This window comes from Rattus rattus, chromosome 12, assembly GCF_011064425.1.
Source record: "Rattus rattus isolate New Zealand chromosome 12, Rrattus_CSIRO_v1, whole genome shotgun sequence".
Taxonomy (NCBI): domain Eukaryota; kingdom Metazoa; phylum Chordata; class Mammalia; order Rodentia; family Muridae; genus Rattus; species Rattus rattus.
In genome coordinates, this window is record NC_046165.1 from 87,114,486 (window position 1) to 87,140,049 (window position 25,564).

Here is a 25,564-nt window from a genome sequence, read left to right on the forward strand (position 1 = left end):
TCCAACAGGTGTCCTCTCACGGGGCTGAGGGTGTGCACATGCCACACACACGTGTGCAAACACACACACACACACACACACACACACACACACACAATTCAACAAATAAGTAAATAACAAGAAGATAGAGAAAAGCAAACCTCCATGCCAATGCCAGCCCTAACTGACTAGGTATGTGACCTAACAGGCCCAGGTCCAGGATTCGGTCTATACAGCTACAATAGTGTGGTATTCTGGAAGCCTTAGGGCAATGGGGCTTTGGGTTTGTGAGCCTTTGAGAGGTAAACCAAAGTTACCTCGCAAGGTTCCTCTTCATTTCCCACATCTGAAGACACTCATGTGAACATTAGTGACTGGTCCTAAGGAGATACTCTTGGAGGGCTGTAGGAATTGAAGGTGGGAGCCCTGGTGTTCCCCTGAGCTTGATCTGACCTTAGGCAAGTCAGAGTCTCTGGTCCCTCTTCTGTGGAATGAGGAGAGTGGACTCGATCCTGCCTGCAGTTGTCTGAAGCCTGAGCCATGCTCAGCGTGAGAGGGCTGGCTGCGGAAGCAAGGACACCTGAGTTCTAACCTCCAGCACACACATCAGAGCTGCCATGACCACCCGCACTCGGAACCCCGGGGCTGGGTTAACGACAAGCACATTCTGTGGACCCACTAGCCAGGAATTTAGCCTAAACAGCAAGGTTCAGATTCAGTGAGAGACCCTGTCTCAAAAAGGTGAGGGGAGGATTGAGGAAAACTCCTGGCATACTTCTCTGGCTTCTGTGTGTTTACAGAGGTTCACTAGCCCCGCCCACATGCACACATACACAAAACGTACACGCAAGCAGGAAAGATGGCGTGTCAGGTAAAGGGACTTACCACCCAAGCTCGCTGTGACGCTCAGAACATATGTGGTCAAAGGAGAATACCAACTTTACAGAGTTGGCCTCTGATCTTCACAAATGTACCATGGCATGTGTACACCCACACACACACACACACACACACACACACACACACACACACACACACACACACACACACACAAATAATAATGATAATAATAACAACAATTTTAAGTAAAATAAAACCTGCATTTTTTCATGTCCTTAACAAGTCTAGTTAAAAAGTCTCACTGATAAGTTTCCGTTCTTTTTGCACAAATGGCAAACCATGATTGTATTTAGTTAACAATTACCACACTCACATTGCCATAGCGAATACCTTGTACGTGGGCATTATTGATCCCATGAAAGCTCAGAGAACCTAGCAAACCTGCTTAGCAGTCACACAGGTAGAAGGTGCTGGTGTCAGGACTCAAACCCAAGTCTTTCTACTCCAAGGCTCTTTATCTACCATGGAGGATTAGACCAGGTACAAAGATTTGCAAAGATGGACCCATGAGGCTCAAGAGACCTTAGGGAGCAGACTCCAGAAGTCATTATTCTAGAAGACTTCCTTAACAGGAAGCACAGACGGCCAAGGGGTGAATGCAGGTGGCTGCCCAACTGATTGCAAGGCTAGTATGGTTCTAAGTCTCTCTGCTTTTGTCTGATTTTAGCCACTGCCTTCTACAGAGCTAAGTTCCTGGTGCCCATGTCCCTTCAAAGCTCTGTTTTGGTGACTTGGTCTGGACACTGGGCTCATAGTGGGGAAGGGAGAATGTGCCCCATGTGACTCCAGGCTCAGAGCCTACAATCTGTTCCAAGCTCTGGATTAGCCATGGGTCCCTCTCACCTTTCTACCTCACAGTGGTGCTGGATGACAGCAAGAGGCTAGCCAAGCGGAAGCTGATAGAAGAGAACCGTGAGAAGAGACGGCGGGAAGAGCTACAGAAATCCATTGGGCACAAGCCAGAGCCCACGGATGAGGAATGGGAGCTCATCAAGACGGTCACCGAGGCCCACGTGGCCACCAATGCCCAGGGCAGCCACTGGAAGCAGAAGCGGAAATTTCTGGTAAGGTTTCTGACCAAGTTCACTCACTGTGTATCCTTCATTTTCTGCCAAAGTTTAGAGTCCACTGGACCCTTCTGACATTAGTGTCCATTTTTGTGATGGGCAGTTGCAGCTCAGAGTGGCTAGGACTGCGGGCATGCCAATGGGGGACCAGAGGCTGATGGTTACAGAGTCTGATGGTCACAGAGTCTGATGGTGGTCACAGAGTCTGATGGTGGTTACAGAGTCTGATGGTTACAGAGGCTGATGGTCACAGAGTCTGATGGTGGTCACAGAGTCTGATGGTGGTTACAGAGGCTGATGGTCACAGAGTCTGATGGTGGTCACAGAGTCTGATGGTGGTTACAGAGGCTGATGGTTACAGAGTCTGATGGTTACAGAGTCTGATGGTGGTTACAGAGGCTGATGGTTACAGAGGCTGATGGTTACAGAGGCTGATGGTTACAGAGGCTGATGGTCATTCACTGGTATCCAGAGCAGCTTCCCATACCTCCAACCTCAGGGAGAGGCCAGGGCTGCAGCCTCTCCTCAGGAGTGTCTGCTACCTGCTGACTTACCCTTCTCCCCCTTCCGCCTTCAGACTTTGAGTGTTCATACTCAGCCACCCGGGCTTGTCCACGTGCCCCCTTCAGCAGAATCTCTAGGAGGAAGGTTCCCAGACCTCACATTTAAGTTTTTATCTGCCAAAGTCAAAACGCTTGTCTAGAAATAAAAGCTTAAGTTCAGGAGCCAGAGAATAAGAGCGTAGCCATGGGAACAAGGCAGCCCTCTTTGGATCTGTGTGCACTTACTGGACTGTAGAGTGAAACCCCTTTCCAGCCATTTCTCATCTAGACTTCCTGGTGCTCTGAAGTTTCTGGAGTTGCTATCCCTTTTTTATAGACAGGCAAGTCAAGCCCGAGGTCATACATGACTGCAGTAAGTGAGTAAGCCAGGCCCCAAAGCCAACAGGTCCTGTGGTTCCAAGTCTCCCCACCCACCTCACGAGACAGACTTCCTCCTCCAGCCAGTGTCTAGCCACTTCCAAGACTGGTTTTGCCTTCAGTGTATGGCATAAAGGCTGAACACTTTGCTGGCCTGTGGAGCTGTCTGTACATCAGAGTGGCTCTCTCTAAACAAGGAGGTGTGGCGGTGAAATTACCCGTGCGCCACAACAGCAACATCATGACGCAGTGGTTTTAGGCTTACAGTTATAGCCACTCAGAAAGCCAAGGTAGGAAGGTTGCGAGTTCAAGGCCTGCTTGAGTTACCAGTGCAGCCTAGGGAACTTAACAAGATCTTGCCTCAAAAGTTAAAGCAATGAAAGAGCTAGCATACAGCTTCGTGGTAAAGCATCTGCCCAGCCTGCATGAGATGCTGGGTCAGTCCCCAGTACCACAAGTAACAATAATAAAAGGAAATTTTGGAAGGAACGAAAGCTATGAGTAATCTGCCCTGGAACAAATCCTCTCAGTGTCACAATAAACAAATAATGTCACGTGTCCCCTTTAGAAAAGTCGCCAAACTCTGAAATGACGCTTATGACAGTTCGAGTCTATATGCTTCACTCCCTACTCTTCAAACGCTATACCACAGAAAAGAGCAAAATATCAAGACGTGAGAACCAGCCTTGAGGCCTCCCCTTCAAGGCTTCTGATAGTCTTCATGACTTTGATCACGCAAAGCAGAAAGGTGTGGCAGGGTGGCCTGCTGTTGGACTCCAGTCAGAGGAAGGAAGTGATCTATGCACTGGTTTTCTTCAGGAAACTGATGGAAGCAGCCATTACATCTACCTATGCAGTACAACACGGCATATGATGCGTGCCTTTTATAGATTTCTCATCAAGAAAATGTCCTCGTGATCCAAATGTAAATAACAGCTTCTCCACACCAGTTACTCTAAGGTTCCTAGTTTGATTGGACTCCTGCTCTATCCCATCTGACTCTACCATTCAGCCTTTGTACCTGGATCACCCTGTGATATCATGGGGCTGGGGCAACCCAGGTCCACTAAACACCAGCCCTCCAGGGCTGGTGGGTGAAACTCTCAAAAGCATACCTCTGAATGACTGCCACTACACAGTACCCTCAGTATCCATAGGCCCTGTCTCCTGCAGAGAGAACCTTCTTCCCTCTCCTTGAAAATGGCTTTTAAAAGAGGATTTCAATGGAAGAGATGTTTAAGCGACTTTTAGTCTCTTCTTAGTCATAAGAAACTTTGCTGGAGCCTGAATAGTAGCTCTGTGGGAGACAGCTTGTCCAGATGCACAAGGCTCTGGGTTCTATCCATAGGGATAAGAAAAAAATGCTTTGACGCTCCAGCTTAAAGGAGGAAACTAACTATGTCATCATCGTCGTCATCATCACCATCATCATCATAACCACCTTCTTCTTTTTCTTCTTCCTCCTCCTCCTCTTCCTCATCACCACATAAGAAGCTGGGGGTGCTAGCTTGCATCTGTAAACCCATCCCTAGGAAGCTGAGCTCAACACAATGGTTGAGCACTTTTTGTGAGGCCCTGGATTCAATCCCCAGTACCATAAAGACAGAAAAGTTAAAAGGACTCTTAGCTATGTCCCTAACCCCCGCCATACTAAGAAAGAATTTAAAAGTTGTCCTGTTAGGCTGCCATGTTCTAATGTAATCCGTTACACAGCCATAACTAACCAAGACAGAACTCAATACACTTTTCAAGTTGAGCAGGAAGTTCCAGTGTTACGTCATCAGAGACAGTGAGGTAAGCTCTGAACCTCAGTCAGTTTGCACGTCTGCAAAAGAGTTCTCTGGTATCTGCGCTCAGAATGGAAACCACGCTGTTTTGAGCAGTGAACTGTTTCCACAAGAATGTCGAGAAATCTCACTTGAAAACAGCATAACTAACAGTTCTAGTTAGCCTTCACTGCCAGCTTACCTGAGAGGAGAAGCCTCAACTGAGGAATTACCTAGACCGGATTGACTTGTGGGCCTATCTGTGAAGTACTGATTGGTGATTGATGTGTCCACTCTGGGCTGAGTTGTATGAGAGAGCTCTTGCTTGAGTTCTTGCCCTGTTACCCCTTAATAAGAGGCTATGACAAGGCAGGTATAAGCTAGATAAACCCTTCCCTCCCCCGAGTTGCTTTTGGTGAGAGCGTTTTATCACAGCAATAGCTAGAACAGTATCCCATGGTCAGAAGGGACATTTTAGGGTTTCTGTTTCCTAAGTGGCCGATGTCTCCTCTTTGTATTGAGAACACTACATACTAATTCCTTATTTTATGTGCAATGTCCCACCTCGTTCTGGAAAAGGGTGTGACGAGGCTTGTGACCTTAATAGTGCAGCAGCCGTGAGGGATAAGACTCAGGTTGTGACAGAAGCTGCACCTACTCATTTATTAGGCGTAACTATCTGGTCCCCAAAAGGAACTACTTCATCATTTATCCCCTAAGATCAAGTTCCAGCCAAGTCAAAAAAAAAAAAAAAAAAAAAAGGTATGGTACAGAGAATGGGTGTTTGGCAAGTGAAGGGCATTTGCAGAATCCATGACGTTTCATAATGAACCTCAAGCCGTGCTATCAAATCACCTTCAAAGCATTCAGATCATGTTCCTTCCATGACTTTCCCCAATCTACTTCAGTCTCTGAGGTAACAGAAATGCTTTCCATGCTGAAGACGCTGTGGTGAAAGCAGATGTGGGCTGAGGAGGGAGGCTCGTTTCTACCCTCTTTGTGTCAGGAAGACGTTGGCACAAAACCCACGCCCAGGACAGCGAGCTGTGTATGTTGTCATCATCATCATCTGGGGACACAGTGCTCTGTTCTCCTCCCTGGTTCACTACCAGAGGCACAGCTGGCGGACTTTCTAGGCAAGGATGAAATGTGGCCTTTGGAGTCAGGGCACACCTGCCCTACTTCTCCCCCAGCTGAGTCACTGCCTGATGACCACGTTCTCAACTGGGACCAGTGTCAGACAGGGCACAGACTGAAGGGTCAGATAGGTCTGTGAGGTCAGGTCAGGGCACAATCTATGACCCCAAATTATCACCATTTCAGAAACAATCAGGAGAGCTACCCTTCCTAATTATGTAAGTGATTTCACTCCCTCTCTGGTCGTTGGCCTTTTGACCACCTCAGGTAGGGTAAAAACTAATTATGGCAAAGGACACAGAGGCACCTGGCATCTCGTGCTTATGACATATGACTTTCACATTTCACCCCGTTTATCCCAGGATGTATAAACCTGGAGTCAGGTCCAAGACACCAGGGCCCTGAATGTGCCAGGGTCCTTCTACATCGCTTTGCATTGTGAGAAGACGAACCTGCTAAACAAACAGAGAGAAAAACTCATCCACCTGGCCAAATCCCAGTCTGCCAGGGCCAACAAGCTGCCGGGCTAAGCCAAGATGTCCTTGGCTTTCAGCCATCCATTTGTAACAAGGCCAACGCTAAGTAACCTCAACCCAGAGAGCCAGCTGGCAGGGGTCTGTGTAACTCCAGCTCCCCAGTGCTGAACGGGGACTGATGTCACACCTGCACATACACCTGAACCTCATGTCTGTCCCTCTCTGTTCCTACTGTCCAGAGAAGCCAGAGCGCTGGGGGTTCCTGAGCTGACACCCTGTGCATCTTCATAGGTCCTCCATTTCTGGCTGTTTTACCGTGAACTCATAGTCCAACCCACCTCAACCTGACTGAATTACAGCAGCTTCTCCTTGCTCAACCCTTCCCCAAACCAACATCCATACACCTCATCAAGCCTCTGTCCTGTCTGTAGCCCTTCAATGACTATCGTTTTGTATCTAGAAGATGTTTGTTTCCTCCCGTGGTCCATGGGGCCCAACATGATGCTTCTCTGCTGGGCTCCATCGGACTGGGCCTTTTTCTGTCCTCAGCACTTTGCAATGAGTATTAGTTACTCTCCTTGATATTTTGACCAAATCCTTGACAAGGACAGTTTCAAAGAGGGAAGGTTTATTCTGAATTACGGTTTGAGAAGAATAGTCCCTCATGGCCATTCTGGATAGGGTTGCTGTCGGTTACTGACCAAAGCAACTTGGGGAGAAAAGGGTTTGTTTCCTCTTCCAGGTAACAGTCCATCACTGAGGGAGTTAGGATAGGAATTCACGCAGAGCAGGAACCTGGAGGAGCTGATGCAGAGGTCATGGAGGGATGCTGCTTTCTGGCTTGCTCCCTAGGATTTGCTCGCTTACTGTATTACAGAACCCAGGACCACCAGCCCAGGGACAGACACACACAATGAGTTGGACCCTTCCCTATCAGTCATTAATTAAGAAAAGTGCCTTGCCAGATCCTACAGGACATTTCCTTAGCTGAAGATCCCTCCTTTCCCAGCTTGTGTCAAGCTGACATAATCACTAGACAGCACGATGGCCAAGAAGGGCCAGCAGTAGGAGCTGGAGCAGCCAGTCACCTTGAATCAACACTCACAGGGACGGAAAGTGAGGCCTTGACTATAAACCTGGGAGGTGAGTATGGAGCATGTGAGCCTACGAGGAAAATTTCACATTCAAAATAGAATATTTCTCCTTCAACTCCATGGACAGCTGTCTCCTTGACATGCTTCAGCCCAAAGTCTTGACCATTTGCTTGTCACCAGGACCTTGGTGGACTAACATGTCACCTCTAGGCTTCTCACAAACCAGAATTCTTCAGTGATTATTTTTCTTGCCTATCACTGATCATCCCTCACCACAAAGCCGTTTATCGTATGAGAGACATTGTTCACTCCTATAATCTCAGCATCAAGAGTGCAATCTGGCCCCACTTCATCCAGAGGCCTGTTCCACAGCAGGCAGAAACACAAAGGCTTGGTCCTTTCCCATTGAGAAGACTGTCTATCTGATGAGTGACTATATAAGTGTGAAAATAAGTTAAAAGTAAGAGATGTTCAGTGCCATAAAAGTGACACCCACTGGCGACTGTGAGTATGTAGAGGAGGCCAGTGTCATTTCAGGTGAGGTCATCTAGCAAGATGTCAAGGAGTAGACAGGATTCAGGTTGGGGTTGACAGTGAACAGAGACGACAGATTGAGGTAGGGGCTTCGGAGGAAGGAAAGATCCAGAAATAATGTGCAGTAGAAAAGAGAGACAATGAGTGGGACAAAGGTGGTGATGTCAGATGTGCTGAGCCAGGTGGCCCATTTAGGGCCTAGAGGACAGAAGTCAATGTTGTTGTTGGAATGCCCTATGAGCAAGCTAAGGCAGCTAAGCAGACCTCTCCACAGCTAGACACAAGCCAGGGGCATCACTGATACTGGAGCTTGGTATTGGGCACAACTACATCCTGGGCACAAGATCCTCAGTGCCCAAGGCCACTAGTCACAATAAGCTAACAGATTCAAGACGAATTCAGCAATCTGCAGTCCTTATGGGTGAGAATCTACAGGGGAGCCACATAGGCATTTGCATTCTGCGATCTCAGTTCTCTGTACCAGGAGGCAGCTCACCTCCTTGCAGATTCTTCTTCTTCTCCCTAGTACCTGAGGTCTATTATGGAAACAAACTCTAATGATACAACAGAATGCTTTTTATCTATTCTGCTGTTTAGTTCCCAACAGAAAGGCCTGTGGAGTTACACTAAAGCTGTAATTTTATCGTTGCCACGTTCCCTTGCATGATTTTGCTCCACCTTTCAAATCATTGGTCACAGGAAGTGACTCCCCTGCTTTTCTACCCACAGGTGAATGAATGTTTAGGTGCTGGGGAGATGTTCAGTTGGTAAAGTGTTTGCCGTGGAAGCATGAGTATCTAGGCTTGGGTCTCCAGCCCACTCATAAAAATGCATGGGCAGAGTGTATTCATGAAATCCCAGCGCTAGGAAGACAGAGATAGGCAGATCCCTGGAGCTCACTGGCCAAGCCGTCTAACTAAATCAGAGAGCTCTGCATTCAGTGAGGGATATTGTCTCAGAGTGATCTGGGAACAGAGATGGCTCAGCAGTTAAGAACACCGGCAGCTCTCCCAGGGTGGCCTAGGCTTGATTCCCAGCACCCACATGGTGTCTCAAGACCAACTGTAACTCCAGTCCTAATGGATCTAATACCTTATTCTGTCCTCCATAGGCACCAGGCACATACATGGTACGCATGCACACACACACACACACACACACACACACACACACACACACACATCTGTGTGTATGTGTGTGCAGGGAAAACATCCATAAACATAAATAAAACAAATACATTTTTAAAATAAATTAAAATTCATCATTATGATGAGCAACAGCATCTAGAAAGAAACTAAAGGAGACAGCTGACATCAGCCCTGGCTTCTACATGCACACATATGCACATATACCAACACATATGTGCACACACATGAACATGTATATACACAAAAATATGTTGTTTCTGAGATGTTCCTACATAAATTTAGATAGATATATAGACAGACAGACAGACAGATGATAGATGATAGATGATTTTAACTCAAAACTCCCTACCTTGTTAATGTATGGTCATGTTCATTTAGCAGCTGACCTTCCTTCCTAACAGGCTTGTAAAGAAGACAGGAGGCAAGAGCAGCCTCCTGTTCAGGGGAAGAAGAAAATATACAAGCCAGCTCCAGATGCAAAGTAGGATCGGCATTCATTTTTCCTTAGCTCACACAACGACAGAAAGTGGGACAGGAATTGTATCCTGTCCCATCTGTGTCCAGGAAGGCCATGTCATTGGTTACCTCAGATACCTCCATTCACCATGAAAACATGGTAGAACCCAGACCCACCTGTTCACTACCACTAAAACAAGAGACAACAACAAAACCAGAGGAACCTATGGGTAATGTCAAAGGAGTCAGCACTGCCCACATTCGCTGTGAACACACACATTCTCACAATTCTCCCTAAGGCTTGCAGGGCCTGGCTGCTCCTGCAGATCCTGACTTATGGGCAAGTTGAGGGTGAGGGTTATCTGCTGTCCTGTGAGATGTGACCACTGACAGGCTGTAGGGAGAAAGGTGGATGCTCCATGCTGAGTTTGTTCACTGATGGCCTGGCATCCTCAGAGTGGCCCCAGACTTCCAGCAGCAGCACATCTCACAACCTCTGTAGAAAGACAGACCCCCTAGTTCTACCTGGCTCTAGATTCAGGTGAAGCCTAGTGAAGTTTGGAGCCACAGAGTCTTGACATGGGCGGTGGACATTGTCGTTGTGACTCCTCCCCAAATGGGGAAGGGTAATTGTGCTCTACCCACTGCTCTCACTCCCCACTCCCACCACTGGGTGTCTTGGAGAAACCAGATCTTCTTCACATCTGTTCACTATAGCATCAGACAAAGATGCCGCCATCCCACAGCCATGAGTCTCTGATGCCCTTGGTGACAGCCACAACTCCTAGAAGACGCTTGAAGACACCATCTGTTTCCGGGTGTCAGAAAGTGGACAGATGTTACAGACATGTTTCCCTTCCCTGCTTTTGCACTTGTTTAAAGGCCTGGGCTTCTGTGAGCCACATGGGATAGAGAAGTGAAAGCTGGCGTCCGTGTGCTATTAAGCCATGCATAGCTGGTGCTTATTAGTATCACAGAGACAAGAATGGGCAGTAGAGAGGCTTGTCAGCTGAGAACACCTCAAACTAGAGTCCATGATTAGAAGCAAGAATGTGACCCCCAAGGGCTTGTCAGGGGTTTGTGGTGCCTCCATTACTGCCCCTGCGTCCCAACATACACACCAGAACACAGGGCTCTGAATGTGCCTACCAGTGATCTAGAATTCTTTCCACAGACCTATGTATGACCCCTGTGCCAGCAAAACCTCTTTCCATCAATAGTCCTGTGAGCATTACCCCTGGAGCCTATTAAAGCAATGGCCAAAGCATACACATTTGCTCAAAGACATAATTGAGGTGAAAATTATCTACTTTGTCAACACACAGGGGCAACCAGAAGTGACAGCCCTGTTTCCCTGCTATGTGAGAGCTGTGATAAACACAGGTTTCTTTCAGCTTTGCTGAAACTGTTCTCACTTTCTCCTCCTCAGCCTGAAGACATTGGACAAGCACCCATTGTGAACGCCCCGGAAGGTGGCAAGGTTGATCTGGAAGCCTTCAGCCATTTTACAAAAATCATCACACCAGCAATCACCAGAGTGGTGGATTTCGCCAAAAAGTTGCCCATGTTTTGTGAGGTGAGGATATGGCTCTTCTGACTGGGTCACTTTTCATTATGGCTTCTTTTCCAAGAGTGCAGGGTATTGTCTCACAGTAATTAGCAGAGTCCATGCAAAATGAGAATTCCTGCTGGGGCCGCAGCTCAATGGGAGAGCACTTGCCTTGTGTGCCCGACCTTGGATCTATCCCCAGTCAAAAGAAAAGAAGGGCTCGTTCCTCAGCAGTGCCTTCTCTCTTCAGCCACTGTTGAGTGAGAAACAAAATTAGCTTATCAAGTAGATCACCGCAGTTTGAACGCTATCGATAGGTCTTCTACGGAATGTCCCAGAGAGACCGCAATGTGATCAATCCTTAATACAGAAGAACTGAATGAAGCCAAATGGCCCTCGCAGAGCAAGACTCCCACTGTCTCTGTGGGGATTTCTTCTTTCCCAGGAGCTTGATCTCTTGCCCTCTCTGGGGCCTGGAAAGCCCACCCATGCTTTCCCTCAGAAACACTTCCTCCCTCACTTAGCACGTTCCCCATCTCACCTCAGCTTGCTTCTTTGCCTCACTTTGACCAGCCCTGTCCTACAGCAGGTGAGAACAGAACCACTACACTACAGGGAATGGGCGAGATCCTGAGTCTGGTCATCTTTGAGATTTTACACTGCTGTCTCTTAGAGCAGTTGGCATGTTCAACATATAGAGTGTTGTCCTTCTGCCCTGCCCGAGTGACAAGCACAGCACACATCCTAGCTACCGATGCCGTTATTTCTCCTCTTTGTCTTTCTGGAACATTCCAAGTAGGTTAGGCTAACCAGCCAGCCAGCAGTACACCTGTCTCTTCCTTCCCAGTCCTAGGATTACAAGTGGGTGCTACCACCACCATACCTGGCTTTAAAAAGTGAAAAAAAAACCCATGGGTTCTTGAAATGGAGTTCAGATTCAAGCACCATAGTAGCCTGACTAGGCTATCTTCCAGGTTCAATTTCATCATGACATTTCCATCCTGCTTCTGGCTTTCTGAACCCACTAGGGCTGATTGTGTACTCTGTGGAACATGGATCTCCCTCTGCAAAGTTCCATCGAGTGCCAGACCATTGCTCTCACACCTTCTAGGAGCCTGGGAGAGTTAGCATGTAGAGCCAGGAGACCGTAGTGAGCCTCTTCCATAGCGTCGAGAGTAGAGCGTCGTACAGCTGCGAGAACCAAGTCTCCTTGTCTAGGAGGAGCATCTGCTGCCTTAGCTTCCAGCTCATCTAGGCTGGGAGTTTACAGTGAGGACAGCCAAGCTGGAATGAGGGTGACATCAGACACTGGATGGAGTAAGGTCTTATTGCTTATTTTTGAGCGTCCACAGAATCCATGCTCAGAAGGACAGAGCCCAAAGATAGGAGAAACTGAGACAGAGAAAGCATTCACCTCTTTCTGGCCTTTAATATTTTTAATTAATATTTATGAACATTCTAGATGATGAACAAATAGCCCCTTTTCTAGTTTCCTTTCTGTTGCTGAGACAAACTTAGCCAAAAGGAACTTGGGGGAAGAAAAGCGTTATCTGACGTACACTTCTACGTCTGCTGAATGGTTCTCCTCAGGAGTGGGCTCAGCAGTGTGTGAGCGCTACCTGGGAGCTTGGGAGACAATCAGGGTGAGACCCACAGAGAGTCCTGGAGGAGCTGGGGTTCTTTTCTGCTCTCTCCAGCCAGTTTTCCATCTATACCCAAGCTCAGCCTTCCTCCTTCCAACTTCCTCTTGAGTCAGGCGTCCAAGGATATAGTTCGCACAAGTAAGACTTAAACGAAAGCAAATCATTAATGTGTCGTCTAACAGAATTGCTAGACATCAAAGCCTGTTTCTCACAGATAAATAAAAGCAGTTTAAAGTTGAACTTTGGGTAGGCTCAGTATTGAACAGAAGCGGACTGCTCAACGTCTTCCAGCGGGATTGCTTTTAGTTGTACAAAGTACCCTAAACTGGACCAGTCAAGAGTTTCTATCTCCCAAGAGGTTCGAGGAAGACGTAGATATTATGTACAATTTACATAGTCTTTGTTTCTGGAAATGTTCCCATTGTTCACATACTGAGCAGGTGCATTGGCCTTGAATTGTAATAGAGCTGGTTTCAAATCCCAGCCTTGTCTACAAAATATCCCCACGCCCTGCACACTAGCACATTACACTCCGAGTGTCTGTTTTTCACGTGTGTGAACGAAACTGGAATTCAAATGTTTACCTGACTGTCTGACTGTGAAGTTTAACTGAGACGACGGTATACATCTTGACAAGAAACACAAGATGTAACAGTCGCTCACACCCTTTCAAGTGACATCAATATTGAATTCCTGAGCTTTCTCTCCAACCCCGGAAAATAATTTTCTATTTTTTACTATCTTGCCACACAGAGTTCTGTTGTGAAGTCTTACTAGCCCATTGTCGTAAAACCTAAATAACATGGTGACCAAATAAGCTTAAAATGACCCCGAAATCTGAGTAGAAAGCTCTCTAGCTTGTCCACTGACTCTGGCATCTGGGTCACCAAAAATAGAAAGCTGGAAGCCAGGACACTGGATCCTGGCTTCACCTCTGGCCTGGATTTGCTGGTTGACTGTGAGCAAAGCTTGTAGTGCCTTGGTTACTGGCATCTGGCTGCAACCTTCTAGTTTTGTACTTCCTGAAAAGCTTGGTTGCCCGCTGACCAGCAGAGCTACACACAATCTAAAAAAGATGAGTCTTGAACTCTGCTCAGCAGCACTTTCAAGTATAGCAATGGTACAAACTCCCCAATGAAGGGTTGGCTCATGGAGGCTTCTATGTGCCTGTAACATCCGTTGGAGGCCTATGCTAAAAGAAATGTAAACTACTGAGATTAACCCGCCTAGATATTTCAAAAACAGTGGTTGAGGGGGGCGCTGAAGAGATGGCAGTTAAGAGCACCGGCTACTCTACCAGAGAACCCAGCACCTAGATAGTTGGTACCTGACAACCATCTATACCTCTAGTTCTAAGGATCCAATGACCTCTTCTGGTGCATGGACCTATGTGCAGTCAAAACACTCATCTACATCGTTTTAAAGTAGCTGTAGTCTGAGCATGTTATTACATACCTGTAGCCCCTGCATTTGGGAGGCAGAGGCAGGAGGATTGCTACCACTTGAAGGCCAGCTTAGTCTGTGATAGTGAATTCCAATCCAGCCAGAACGACACAGAAGACTGTCTCAAAACAAACATGGCTGAAACTGTCCCTGCAGGTAGAGAATGAGAGAGAGCGAGGGCTCAGAGGACGCAGATCTAAGATTGGTCAACCAAGGCTCAGTGGTTGCTTTTCCAACAGCCTGGCTGACACTAATCCTCTGCTCTGTGCTGATGTGCCTGCTTCCTTCCAGCTGCCGTGTGAAGACCAGATCATCCTCCTCAAAGGCTGCTGCATGGAGATCATGTCCCTCCGAGCTGCTGTGCGCTATGACCCAGACAGCGAGACTCTAACCTTGAATGGGGAAATGGCAGTGACACGGGGCCAGCTGAAAAACGGGGGTCTTGGGGTGGTGTCGGACGCCATCTTTGACCTGGGCATGTCTCTGTCGTCTTTCAACCTGGATGACACGGAGGTTGCCCTGCTTCAAGCCGTCCTGCTGATGTCTTCAGGTGAGCGTGCTAAGGTCCTCTAGGGTGGGAGAAGAGAGCTTCGTGGGGTGGGAGTCGGGGGTCTGGTGCTAATTCACATGACTTAATGGGTTGTCTGTCTCCCTTTAGCAGCAGACTCTCCTGCATCAAGAAACTAGAGAGGTCAATTGACAGGGAGCGGAATATGGGGGATATCTAGGGTCTGATACTCTATAGCTCTGGCTGGCTTGGAACTCACTGCATAGACCACACTGGCCTCTAACTCAGATGCTCTTTGAAACTGTGGAAACGATTGTAGCTGTGGCATTTCAGAAGTGCGTGTCTCCTTGGCCTTGGATTCTGACAGAGCTAGCTAGCGACAAGTCCCAGCCTCACTCACAAAACATTTGTATGAAGTCCCAACCAGCATGTTACCATCCAGCTGCCCGAATTTGCATATCTCCAAATAAAATTGAAATTAGAATCTTTATACCTCACTGCATTACTGTGAAAATTGGCTAAAGTAACTAAGTCTTGGCATGATGTCCAATCTGGATAGGGAAAGGGGAGCAGGGGCAGTTGAAACCCTGTGAAATGATCCCCTTTTTCAGACAGTTCGTCCACCCTTGCCTGCTTCTGCCTTTGCGGATGCTGGGTATAGATGTGAGAGACAGCGCCATCCTATGGTACACAAGTTTCCTCCTTCTGAACAACACACCAACCCAAAACCGAGTGCTTAAGACACCCAAGATGGCCAGAGCTGGCGCTGAACATGGCCGCAGAGGTTGTCCCCAGCAGCCTTTCCTCTGGAAGAGGACTCAGACCCTTACATGGCTGCTTACATGGGAAAGCAAAAGCTGACCAGACTTAAGTCTCACAGCATCACTTCAGCCACATTCTAATGACCAACTAGCCCCAGCTGCAGCCCATCCAAACCTCCTCAGTCCAGGGAGGACATGATGCTGCCTGCCTTTCACCTGCCACCCGCCGCCATCTTTTTAAATGAAATCTGTCAGAACTCAGCTCCCCACGGTGGAGGTTTAATGACAGAGCTGACCCATCCTCATTTTATTTATATCACGATAAATAAATTCAAAGCACACTGCGTTGTTTAAGGGAAGCTAGTCTTGAAATACAAAAAACTGCTCCAGGCTCTCCTCTTCCCTTCAGAACAAGTTAAGTTTTTATTTCTTTAGTACTCGTCACTTCTGTCACTAGATATGGTCACTTACTTTACCATATCTCCCTCTTAGCTAATTATACTTCGAGGTCATAGCTGCATGAAGCCAGTGTTCAGAAGACTCCAGAACTATTAATGGGGTATGCGGCCAAGTATCCACCAGATCTGAGTCACAGACACCTTCAGAGTTCTTGATTGACTTGAAGCTTTCTAAGTGTTTTTAAGTTGGTCTAGAAATTCATTTCCTACATAAAATTTAGATGTGGAAGATATTTTTAAAGCAATAATATTTAAAATTATGTTTGTGGAAAATTTTCAAATATATAGAACGGTACACTGAACTCTCTGGGTGACTTTGGGCAGAGTCCAGGGTGTTCCATTTTCCCAGTTCCTACTGTTCTCACCCTGGTGTAACCCCCTCCCCGTGTCTTGCTTTTAACCAATAGAATCACCATATTTACTGTTACCTCATGTGATTATATATATATATATATATATATATATATATATATATATAACATAAATTATTGCAACCAGACTTATTCTACCTGGGCCCTGGGGCTTTGAGAGAATAACACCCATGTGGAGAAAGTTTGCACAATGGGGGAACTGCACAGCTAGTACCTGGGCTACAACCGGTGGCTACCTGAGGGTCCTCAGGGGAATATGATTTGGAGCCTCTCTAAGGGCTGCCTTTGTGATCCAGCCTCTCTAAATTAAAATAGAAATTGAACATATGTGGGAATTATAGTCATGAGGAAATGAAAGTAAGTTTTAGCTAAATCATTATTGGTATAAAGACGCACTTAAATAATGTTGACTTACACAGGAAGGAAGCTATTTCTTCTGCAATGTCTTCTGGTCGTACGCCCTAAAGAAGGCAGAAGAAAGAGTCAATGGGAGGCTAGTCTGACTTTAACATTGATCCAATACTTACTACCCTGTTTTTTACCCAGAAAGTTCTCAAGGGCATGAAGTCTCCAGCAAGAATCTTTGTCTTTAATAAAGAAACTTTGATTATTTAATAAGTATTTCTGCAGGCATTTGTTTTCATAGTTATCATCGGCTTATGGAAAATGGGTTTCATTACTGTGTAATAAGATGCTTCCACCAGAATAAGTCAGTAAGGAGAGAGACTAGTAGAGACGGCAAATAGGTCTGTTTTTACATCACTATGACAAACACTCCTTAAAGCCAACCTGAGGGATAGAAGATTTACCTCGTCTCATGGTTCTAGAAGCTTATGTCCACAGTTGACTGGTCCCATTGCTTCCATGCCTGTGGTGAGAAAGAGCATCATGATAAGAAGCACAGGGGAAAATGAAGTTGCTCACATTGTGGCTGCCTAGAAGCACACACCCCTCCCCCACCAGAGTATCCATCTCAGCACTGTGCCCCTCCCCATCCAGAGTATCCATCTCAGCACTGCGCCCCTCCCCCATCCAGAGTATCCATCTCAGCACTGCACCCTTCCCCCATCCAGAGTATCCATCTCAGCACTGTGCCCCTCCCCCACCAGAGTATCCATCTCAGCACTTTCGCCCCCCACCAGAGTATCCACCTCAGCACTGTGCCCCTCCCCATCCAGAGTATCCATCTCAGCACTGTGCCCCTCCCCCCACCAGAGTATCCATCTCAGCACTGCGCCTCCCCATCCAGAGTATCCATCTCAGCACTGCGCCCCTCCCCCATCCAGAGTATCCATCTCAGCACTGCGCCCCTCCCCCGCCAGAGTATCCATCTCAACTGTTACCTTACCTTGGTGTCTGGTACTCTGCAGCCCATGCTGCATTCTTGCTTACTCCTAGGAGCAGTGGAGTCCCCAGACCTGTAACTGACTCAGACAAGCTCACTCCTTCCACCTCTAAATTCGTATCTCTCTTCTTCCTCCCCTCAGATCGCCCAGGGCTAGCTTGTGTTGAGAGAATTGAGAAATACCAAGACAGTTTCCTGTTGGCCTTTGAACACTATATCAATTACCGGAAGCACCATGTGACACACTTTTGGCCCAAACTCCTGATGAAGGTGACGGACCTGCGGATGATTGGAGCCTGCCACGCCAGCCGCTTCCTCCACATGAAGGTGGAGTGCCCCACTGAGCTCTTCCCGCCTCTGTTCTTGGAAGTATTTGAGGACTAAACGGACTGGACAGGTTCTTGTCATTCCTGCAGCACGACTGGGTGTCATTGCATTCCACCTGTAGCTCTTTCTGTTGTCGTTTCTTCGTTTCTTTGTGTCAAGTGAGATCATCAGAGGGTCAGCGGGTCATCAGTGGCATAGACTTGGACGAAGTGGTCCTTTGAATGTGGGTCTTTGTAACCATTGCGTTTCGTTCTCCAGTCCTTAGTGTGACGGCTTTGAGGGGTTTACAGCAGTGCAGGCCGAGTGGGGGCGATCATCTCACCAGCACCACGTCGTCGTCACCAGCTCCCATCTGTCCCTGGGCAGACTCAAGCAAGCCAAATGGCATTACAGAAGACTAAAGAAGCCTTAAAACCGAGACGACAGTCATCTTGATCCAATGCGATCCAGTTCTGTTGTTTGTAAGGTGAAGCTGGCAGAGCTCAGGCCACTTCGGGTTGGGCGTGGCTTTTGGCACGTGAGGGGAGGAGCCGTTCCAGCTTCAGGAACTCACAGCTACTCAGGAGCTTACCGCTTCCAGCACCCTTACTCTCCAAGCAGGCTGACTTGGAATGTGCAGGATACCCACACCATAACAAATCAACGTTACTTTCCATGGCCTTCTGTAACCTTGTGATTTACTTCAAGTTGCGCAAGAGTAGAACTTGGAGACTTTGACTGGTTTGAGGCCACAAGGAAAGTCTCCTTTTCAGGATGCCCGTAGAGCTTGGAAATCTTCATCCATGTTACAGCATAGTTTCCAAAAATGCACGGGGTGTTACCTCAAGAAGGAAGGCACCTTTGCAGCTTAGATAGATTCACAAGCCATTCCCACAGAGCTCAAACCTGTTTACAGAGCGCCTTTCCTCTTCCGATGGCCTATGAACCAGCCCTCTCCCCAGCCTGTGGCTGTTGAGCTGGTGATGTTTCCCTGTACATTGAATCTTCCAATGTGTTGGACGTGTTGAAACTCCAGTCTTCTTTTGGAAAAATCCCTGGAAAAGATCAATGCAGGAACAATCAGATTCAAAGGAAAAGAACTACTCATGCTGTAGGCTGTCCGATTAGGGAGAATGCTCCCCGTGGATCGGCAAGCGCTTTACTCATTCACAAATGTCTCCCAGTCCCATCCCATCTCTGCTCCCAAACCCACCTCCTCAGATTCTGAGACACTAAATCTCTTCTCTTCTCTTCTCTCTCAACACTAACTCTTCTGTAGCTTATACACTATTACCTTGGCAAATAGTCCTCATAAAATATAGCAGACCATGCATAGGAAACACCGTTACCTGCCGCTCAGCCCATCCCCAGTGACCGTGTAGAATAGATGTCTCTAAGCAACCAGTAGTGACAACTTACCCAAAAATGGGCAGACTGTACCCATGCAACTGAATGTACCGACTCTTCACTGACGTCACAGATGTGAACTACTTCTTGCCTGCCTTTCACTGCCTTAGCCTGGAAATGCTGGGAAAAACAAGCCATATCAGTGAGAATTACCTAAAAGCAAAGGAAGTCACTGTGAAAAGCAAGGGAACTCACTTCTTCCCACCGGGCTCGGTAGAGCATCTTTGGCCTCACTGCAAGTCAGGGTGCCTGCGGCCTGGGTCATTTAGGACCTTACAGTGTTAGTTTTCTTACCTCCTAGTAAATGAGTTGATCTCCAGAAACCCCTCTTCTCTTCCCTAGCGTTTGACTTTCCAGCTAAGGAGGGGGCGTCTTTGAAAGATTCCTTTTCTATTCAAACTTCTAGCTTCGGAAACGGAATGCATGTGGGTGCTCATGGAGTGAGAATGAGGATTTGATTCAGAGGAAGGCAGAACGGCCTCGGAAGCAGAGAGGCACAGCGCTGAAAGCCTTTGGAAATAACTGAGGAAGAGGGGACGGTCTGTGCAGGGAACTAAAGATTTAGCCTGACTTCCCAGATAAAACATCGCTGTAGACTTGGTGTGGAGATTAAATAGAAACAAGAAGCCCCAGAAAGTCAAGTTCAAACATCTGTCGGAGATTTGCTTTCCCGGGCAGCCTGTACCCAGCCTCCTCCCTCAGGAATTTCATTAAAACATCTGTCCCCTCTGTCAGCTCTCCTGGAATGCCTCTGCCCAGACAATTAAAACACACTTGCTGTGAGACCAATTCTCCGTCCAAAGCGGGAGAGAGGGAGGCGACAGGTAGGCGAGTCCCACACAGGCATACAAACTTCTGGGACACCAGAGTTTCTGAGGAAGTTTCCTGATGCTGACAGTTTTCAAATGGCATCGGAAACCCTGGCATTAGTGCAGGGTTTGACCCAGGGTCATTCAGAGCGCTGTAAAGATTAAGCACTGGGCACTAGCCCGGTCCTCACAATCCAGCCAGCCACAGCACGGTGACCCTCCCTCTGTAGAGGCTCACCTTTCAGGGACGAACCAGGCTGTAGCAACCGTGGAGACAGAGTACTGAACAAGACAGGCAAGCTTCAGTCTTCTGGCGGGAAGGAACAAGAACGGTAGGCATTCAGAATGGCCAAAGGCACGCCTTCGAGAAACTCATTTTATGCACTAGATTGTGAGGGATTTGCTCCCAATGTTTTTTTTTCTTCTTCTTCTTCTTTTTCAAAGTCATTCTCTTCTAATCTTGTCCAGACTTTCAATTCAAGTGTGGACGTGGTGACAAGAACATTTACACCTGCTCCACTGTGGGGAGACTTTCCAGTCCAGGAGAACACGCTCATCCTGCTGGGGTGCTCACTGACAAGTGGTATTCATGAACGAGAAGGCTGTGCGCATGCAATCGACATGTGCGTGTGCACGCGTGTGTGTACATCCGGTCGTTGCCTCAAGTGTACTTTGCACTTCAGTTTAAATGTGCAGAACTTCCAGAAACCGGAAGAAGAAGAAGGAAAAAAAAAAAACAAAACTCTCTAACTCTGCTGAAAACACCATGTGCCACCTCTGAGCTTTTTCTAGTCCCTCAAGCCTCAGTCTTCAGTGATGCGCTTAAGTGATGAAGCCTCAGCCCAGTGCATTCCTCCTCCTGTGGCCCCAGGGCCACCTCTGTCCCAGTGCAATCTCGGAGAGGGCTGGGCCTGGCTCTGCTCTGCAGCGTCCTTCTCACATTGACCTGCAGGCCGGGCGTGCAAGCCTTCGCCTCTTCATACTCAGCTCTCCCCAGTCCAGCCTCATGACCTGCTGAGCCTCCTCAGAGCGCTTCATTGTCTGTGAGACCTCTTCGTTCTGTGGAACTCAGACCCATCCATGTCATATTGACCTTTTTGCTGCATGAGTCATAAATTATGAAGTCAGTCTTATGGTTTCTGAGATGTAACCAGCGTTTTGTAAGGCTAAACCTTTTTCACGAACTCGATTTAAGTGGATAACCAAACCACAGGCCCTCCTCCAAATGAGAGATGACAAGACAATTGACTCTCTGCCCTTTGCAGTGGCGATGGCATCAGGTCCTAAAATAAGCTCATAATTTTCCTTATTTTAATAATATGGAAAAATTAGCATAGTGTTTCTTTTGATAGCGATAGACCGATCCGTATTTAAATTTTATAGAGAAGAAATTTTATTGTACTGTGATGTAGATATTTATTACCCAGGTAAGGATTTGCCCGGTGTGTATTTTTTACAATTGAGACATTTTACTTTAATCTTTAAAAGAGAAAAAAAGACTATTAAAAACATATACGTATAAAAAAAAAAAAGGCTAGGGAGAAAAAAAGGTTTGGCCTTATCACAGGATTTTTACTGTGTCGTATAAATGTTTGCAAATGAAAAAAGAAATCGCACATTTTTGGTGTGTTTTCCACATTAATTAGTGCCGCCTCCAGGAGCGATATTGTGCAGTAAACACTGTTTGTGGCTTTCTGTCGCACAGCTCGAACTGGCCCCACCTTATGCACAAGACAATCAGACGTGAGTCTTTCCTCTGAGGACACAGACCATACGCAATAGAGCACAATGTGACGCCAAGAACGAGACTTGTAGGCGTGCGGCTGACAGAGGTGGTCAGGGCGTGTGCTCACTCGAGTGGCCTTGGGCCACTGCCTCCCTTTGGCTGTCCTTTGTGGCGTTGGCACCTTTCGCTTGACATCCAATAGCCAAAGTAGTTCTCTGTGTTTTCTTCAGAGAAGACCGTTCTTTTTCCAGTAATGTTTTCATGCCCTGTGAATCAGAAAAAAAAAAAAAACAACAACAAAAAGGTACGGGTGGAGTAGAGAGGTTCACAGTAAGTGGAAGGTTTGTGTTTTGCAAACAGTGTTAAGTGATATTGCTGTTGCTAGATTGGTAATATTTTTTCAGCCTAAAATTGTTGAAATCTGTGATCAAATGTTTTAAACTATCCAAAAGGAAAATTTGTATATTTGGGAAAATGGATTTTTACATAGCTTTTTGTATGCAAATATTAAATTGTAATTATGAATATAGTGGGCGTAGGTACTCATAAGCTTAAATTCTAAAAAAAGAAAAGGCTTACAATGGATATATTTGTCTGTCTCTTTCTTTGTTTCTGGACGGGAGGGGCTGCCTGTTCATCTCACCTCAGCCCTGAGGCAGGGAAGGGATCTAGAATACAAGGCGCGTCTACTAAGAGGAGTGTGTTCGCCTTCGGAGAACATGTGGAAAGAAGGGAGAAACACAGACAGACAAACTGACACACAGACATCATCAAATCGGGTACTCAAAACATCCAACAGAAATCTAAGGCAGCCCCATTAAAGCAGTACATGGGGGTTCTCCAAAAAGAGAGCACAGACCACTGAGCAGAGGGGGATAAGAACAGTTGGCAACATAAAGACTACATCATCAAATCAGGGCTTGCATGTAGGAAAAACCAACCGGGGAAGTTGAGACAGTCAACTGGAGTTTTTGATTAGGAGTTCTCGTCAAGGCTGAACTTCCAACACGTGAGTGAGCTCGGGTGAGGGGCTAAGTAGCTAAGTCCCTTCATCTGGAAAAGAAGCCCAGGATTTATCTCCCAGCTGTGCTTAAAGACACAGAGTTTTACTTTAACAGTTTACTCTCCTGTTCTCAAGGACGTGGTATTTTTACTCTTAGGCTGTCTTGGCGGAGAATTTTCACAGGGTTGGGGGCAGGAGGCGGGGAGGGAGGGTGGGCAGCCCAACCCCACACAAGGAAGCTTAACTTAAGCATGCTTGGGTCTGAGAGGGGGAGGGGAGGCTACCCCACAGAAAAGAAAGTCAACCAAAGGTCGTTCTTATATAGCACTTCATAGAAACCAATGGAAATCTTCCTGTGTGAAACGTCACTTAACTCAAGGACTGTGGGCGTGTGATGAAGAACACAGTAAAATAAAGACGTGTCTCCTCTCAGGCTGCTAACAACCGTTTTCTTCGAATTTCCTTGCATACAGTGAGTTGCCATGAGGAAGGCAGGTCATGTAGAAAAGAAAAAAAAAAATCTTCAAAGTAACGAAGTAGTCTGTTCTACTACTCTTGCATGGTGTGAGATAAGGACCACTCTCAGTTTGACTCCAAGTGATATAGACACGGAATGCCTTACAGCAGATACACACAGCCCTGTGCGTTCTCTGTGCTTGAGCACTACCAGTGGCTATTCTGGCCCTGGAAGAGATAGCGGGTTTGGTTTTTCTGCCTGCACTAAAGCCACACAAGACTTTTGTAATAACATAGCACGACATGGATGCCTGCAGCCCCGAGAGACGTTCGCTGGAAAGTGAGCTACTAGTCAGACTTTTCAGGAAGTTCTCCTGTTTCCCCACGTGTTAACATCACTCTAGCCACTGGGTACTTGAGAGTCCCACACCTTCCTAAAGGATGTGTTGGGTGTTTGCTCTCCCAGCCCAGATCTTTACTATAGTGTTAGGTTATGTCATGCCGGTCAGCCTTGTGTGATCACTATTCTGTCCTAGGAATCTTGCTTCACTCTTCATTCTACCTCTAATCCTCCAAAGCACGTGAGAGAAAAATGCAATCTGCTGTGGTAATGCTTGCTGCTTACCTTCCAAAACCACTCACCTATCCCACAGCAAAAACCCCACATGCACCTAAACAAAGGCTACCTCAACCCTCTTTAGACTAGATCCACTGCAAATGCACTCACTGGGTTTAGCATGAGTGGTGATTTCTGCTTGTGGAATTTGTATATTGTCCCAACGGCTTCTAGAGGCCTAACCCAAAGGTATTTCTGGTTTTGTGCTTGAGGTAGTCTCACGGTATAGCACTGACTGGCTGACCTTTGAATTCACAGAAAACTACTACCCTCTCCCCGCAACAGCTTGTATTAAAGGCATACACCACCACACACTAAGGTGCTTTGTCTTGTAAGCACTTGGGAGTCAAGTTTAGAAAAGCTATGATGTATGATAGAAGGAGAATTTACAGCAGTGGGGGTCAGGCATCACGAAAGGGGGAGCTGAGAAAACAGAATGGTGGAGGTATTTGCCTTCCAAGAGGAAACAACATGCTATACCACGCTCAACTTTAAAAAATAAAATAATTGGCGAATAAATGGTGCGGATGAATTTCTTTGGGAAAAGGAGGGATTGAATCATATCCATATCGATATGGAACTGGAGGACCCCAAAATGAATGTGGTTTGCCCTGGAGTTATCTGTACTTTGATGCTAATTCCACTGCCCCAAGGATGGCTGCCTAGTCACATACTGAGGACTCAGGTGACTTCACCAGAACCTTCTCCCTATTCAATTTGTAAAATACAGATGAGGGCAGGTACAGGATAGAAGGAGTCCTGTCATTGGATGCAAAGAGAGGATGGGCGGGAGAAAAGTTTAAAGGAAGAAGAGGAGATGGGAACGGAAAGGAGTAAGAGACAGGAGGGACAGAGAAAGAAGCTGTGGCAGGACAACATGGAGGCTGACGTTAAGATTCCACGTTGTGAATGTTCTTAAGGGATGGATGTGTACAGGGCTTTATATGTTTAGGTGGGCAATTTTATCTTATCAATTGGATCAAAGGTTGTTGTGTTGTGTGTTCTTTCACATAGTGATCTAAGTGTAAGAAAGTGTGTGGCGGCTAGAGACACTGGGCCGCCGCAGAATTGGGATGTGTGTTTCTGCCAAGATATTTAGCAGAGGGGGCTGGAGAGATGGCTCAGAGGTTAAGAGCACTGTCTGCTCTTCCAGAGGTCCTCAGTTCAATTCCCAGCAAGCACACAGTGGCTCACAACCATCTGTAATGGGATCTGATGCCCTCTGCTGGCCTGCAGGCCTACATGCAGGTAAAAAGCTGTATGACATATACATAATAAATAAATGTTAAAAAAAAAAAAGATATTTAGCAGATATCTTGGGGCACTGTAGTGATGGCCCTAGTGGGGGATAAAAGACAGCTTTTTATTTTTATAATTTTACAACATCACTGCTCTCTGTGTGGAGACGGGGAGGGGCTGGGCCTCTCATCCCGGGTTCTCTGCCATCTATCGTGTGCTTAACAACAGAGTGCACGCAGGGAGGAGGACATAGATCCCAGAGCCACTATAGACAGCTAGTAGCATCGGGGGAAGGAGGGAGTAGTTACATGTGCTATCTAGAGAAAAAAAGAGAGTTCCACTACCTCCTCTTTCATGGTTTATGTCTACTTTTCAATCAGTGATCTGTGCCACTAGAAAACCCAGAACCCACCATTCTCCAAAAGAAAGAGGGAAATCTCCCCCAGG

The 25,564-nt window shown here is 46.9% G+C and overlaps 1 protein-coding gene across 3 annotated transcripts in view; it reads left to right on the forward strand.

Moving 5' to 3' along the window:
* The window catches only part of Thrb (thyroid hormone receptor beta), a 93,127-nt gene extending 74,443 nt beyond the window's left edge, over positions 1-18,684 (forward strand). For all 3 annotated transcript variants that reach the window (XM_032917249.1, XM_032917248.1, XM_032917250.1), the window contains 4 exons: positions 1,738-1,943; positions 10,907-11,053; positions 14,404-14,662; positions 17,698-18,684. In XM_032917249.1, coding sequence (XP_032773140.1) covers positions 1,738-1,943; positions 10,907-11,053; positions 14,404-14,662; positions 17,698-17,939 — 854 coding nt within the window. In that variant the 3' untranslated portion in view covers positions 17,940-18,684. The remainder of the gene's footprint in view (positions 1-1,737; positions 1,944-10,906; positions 11,054-14,403; positions 14,663-17,697) is intronic.
* The last annotated feature ends 6,880 nt before the right edge of the window (positions 18,685-25,564 follow it).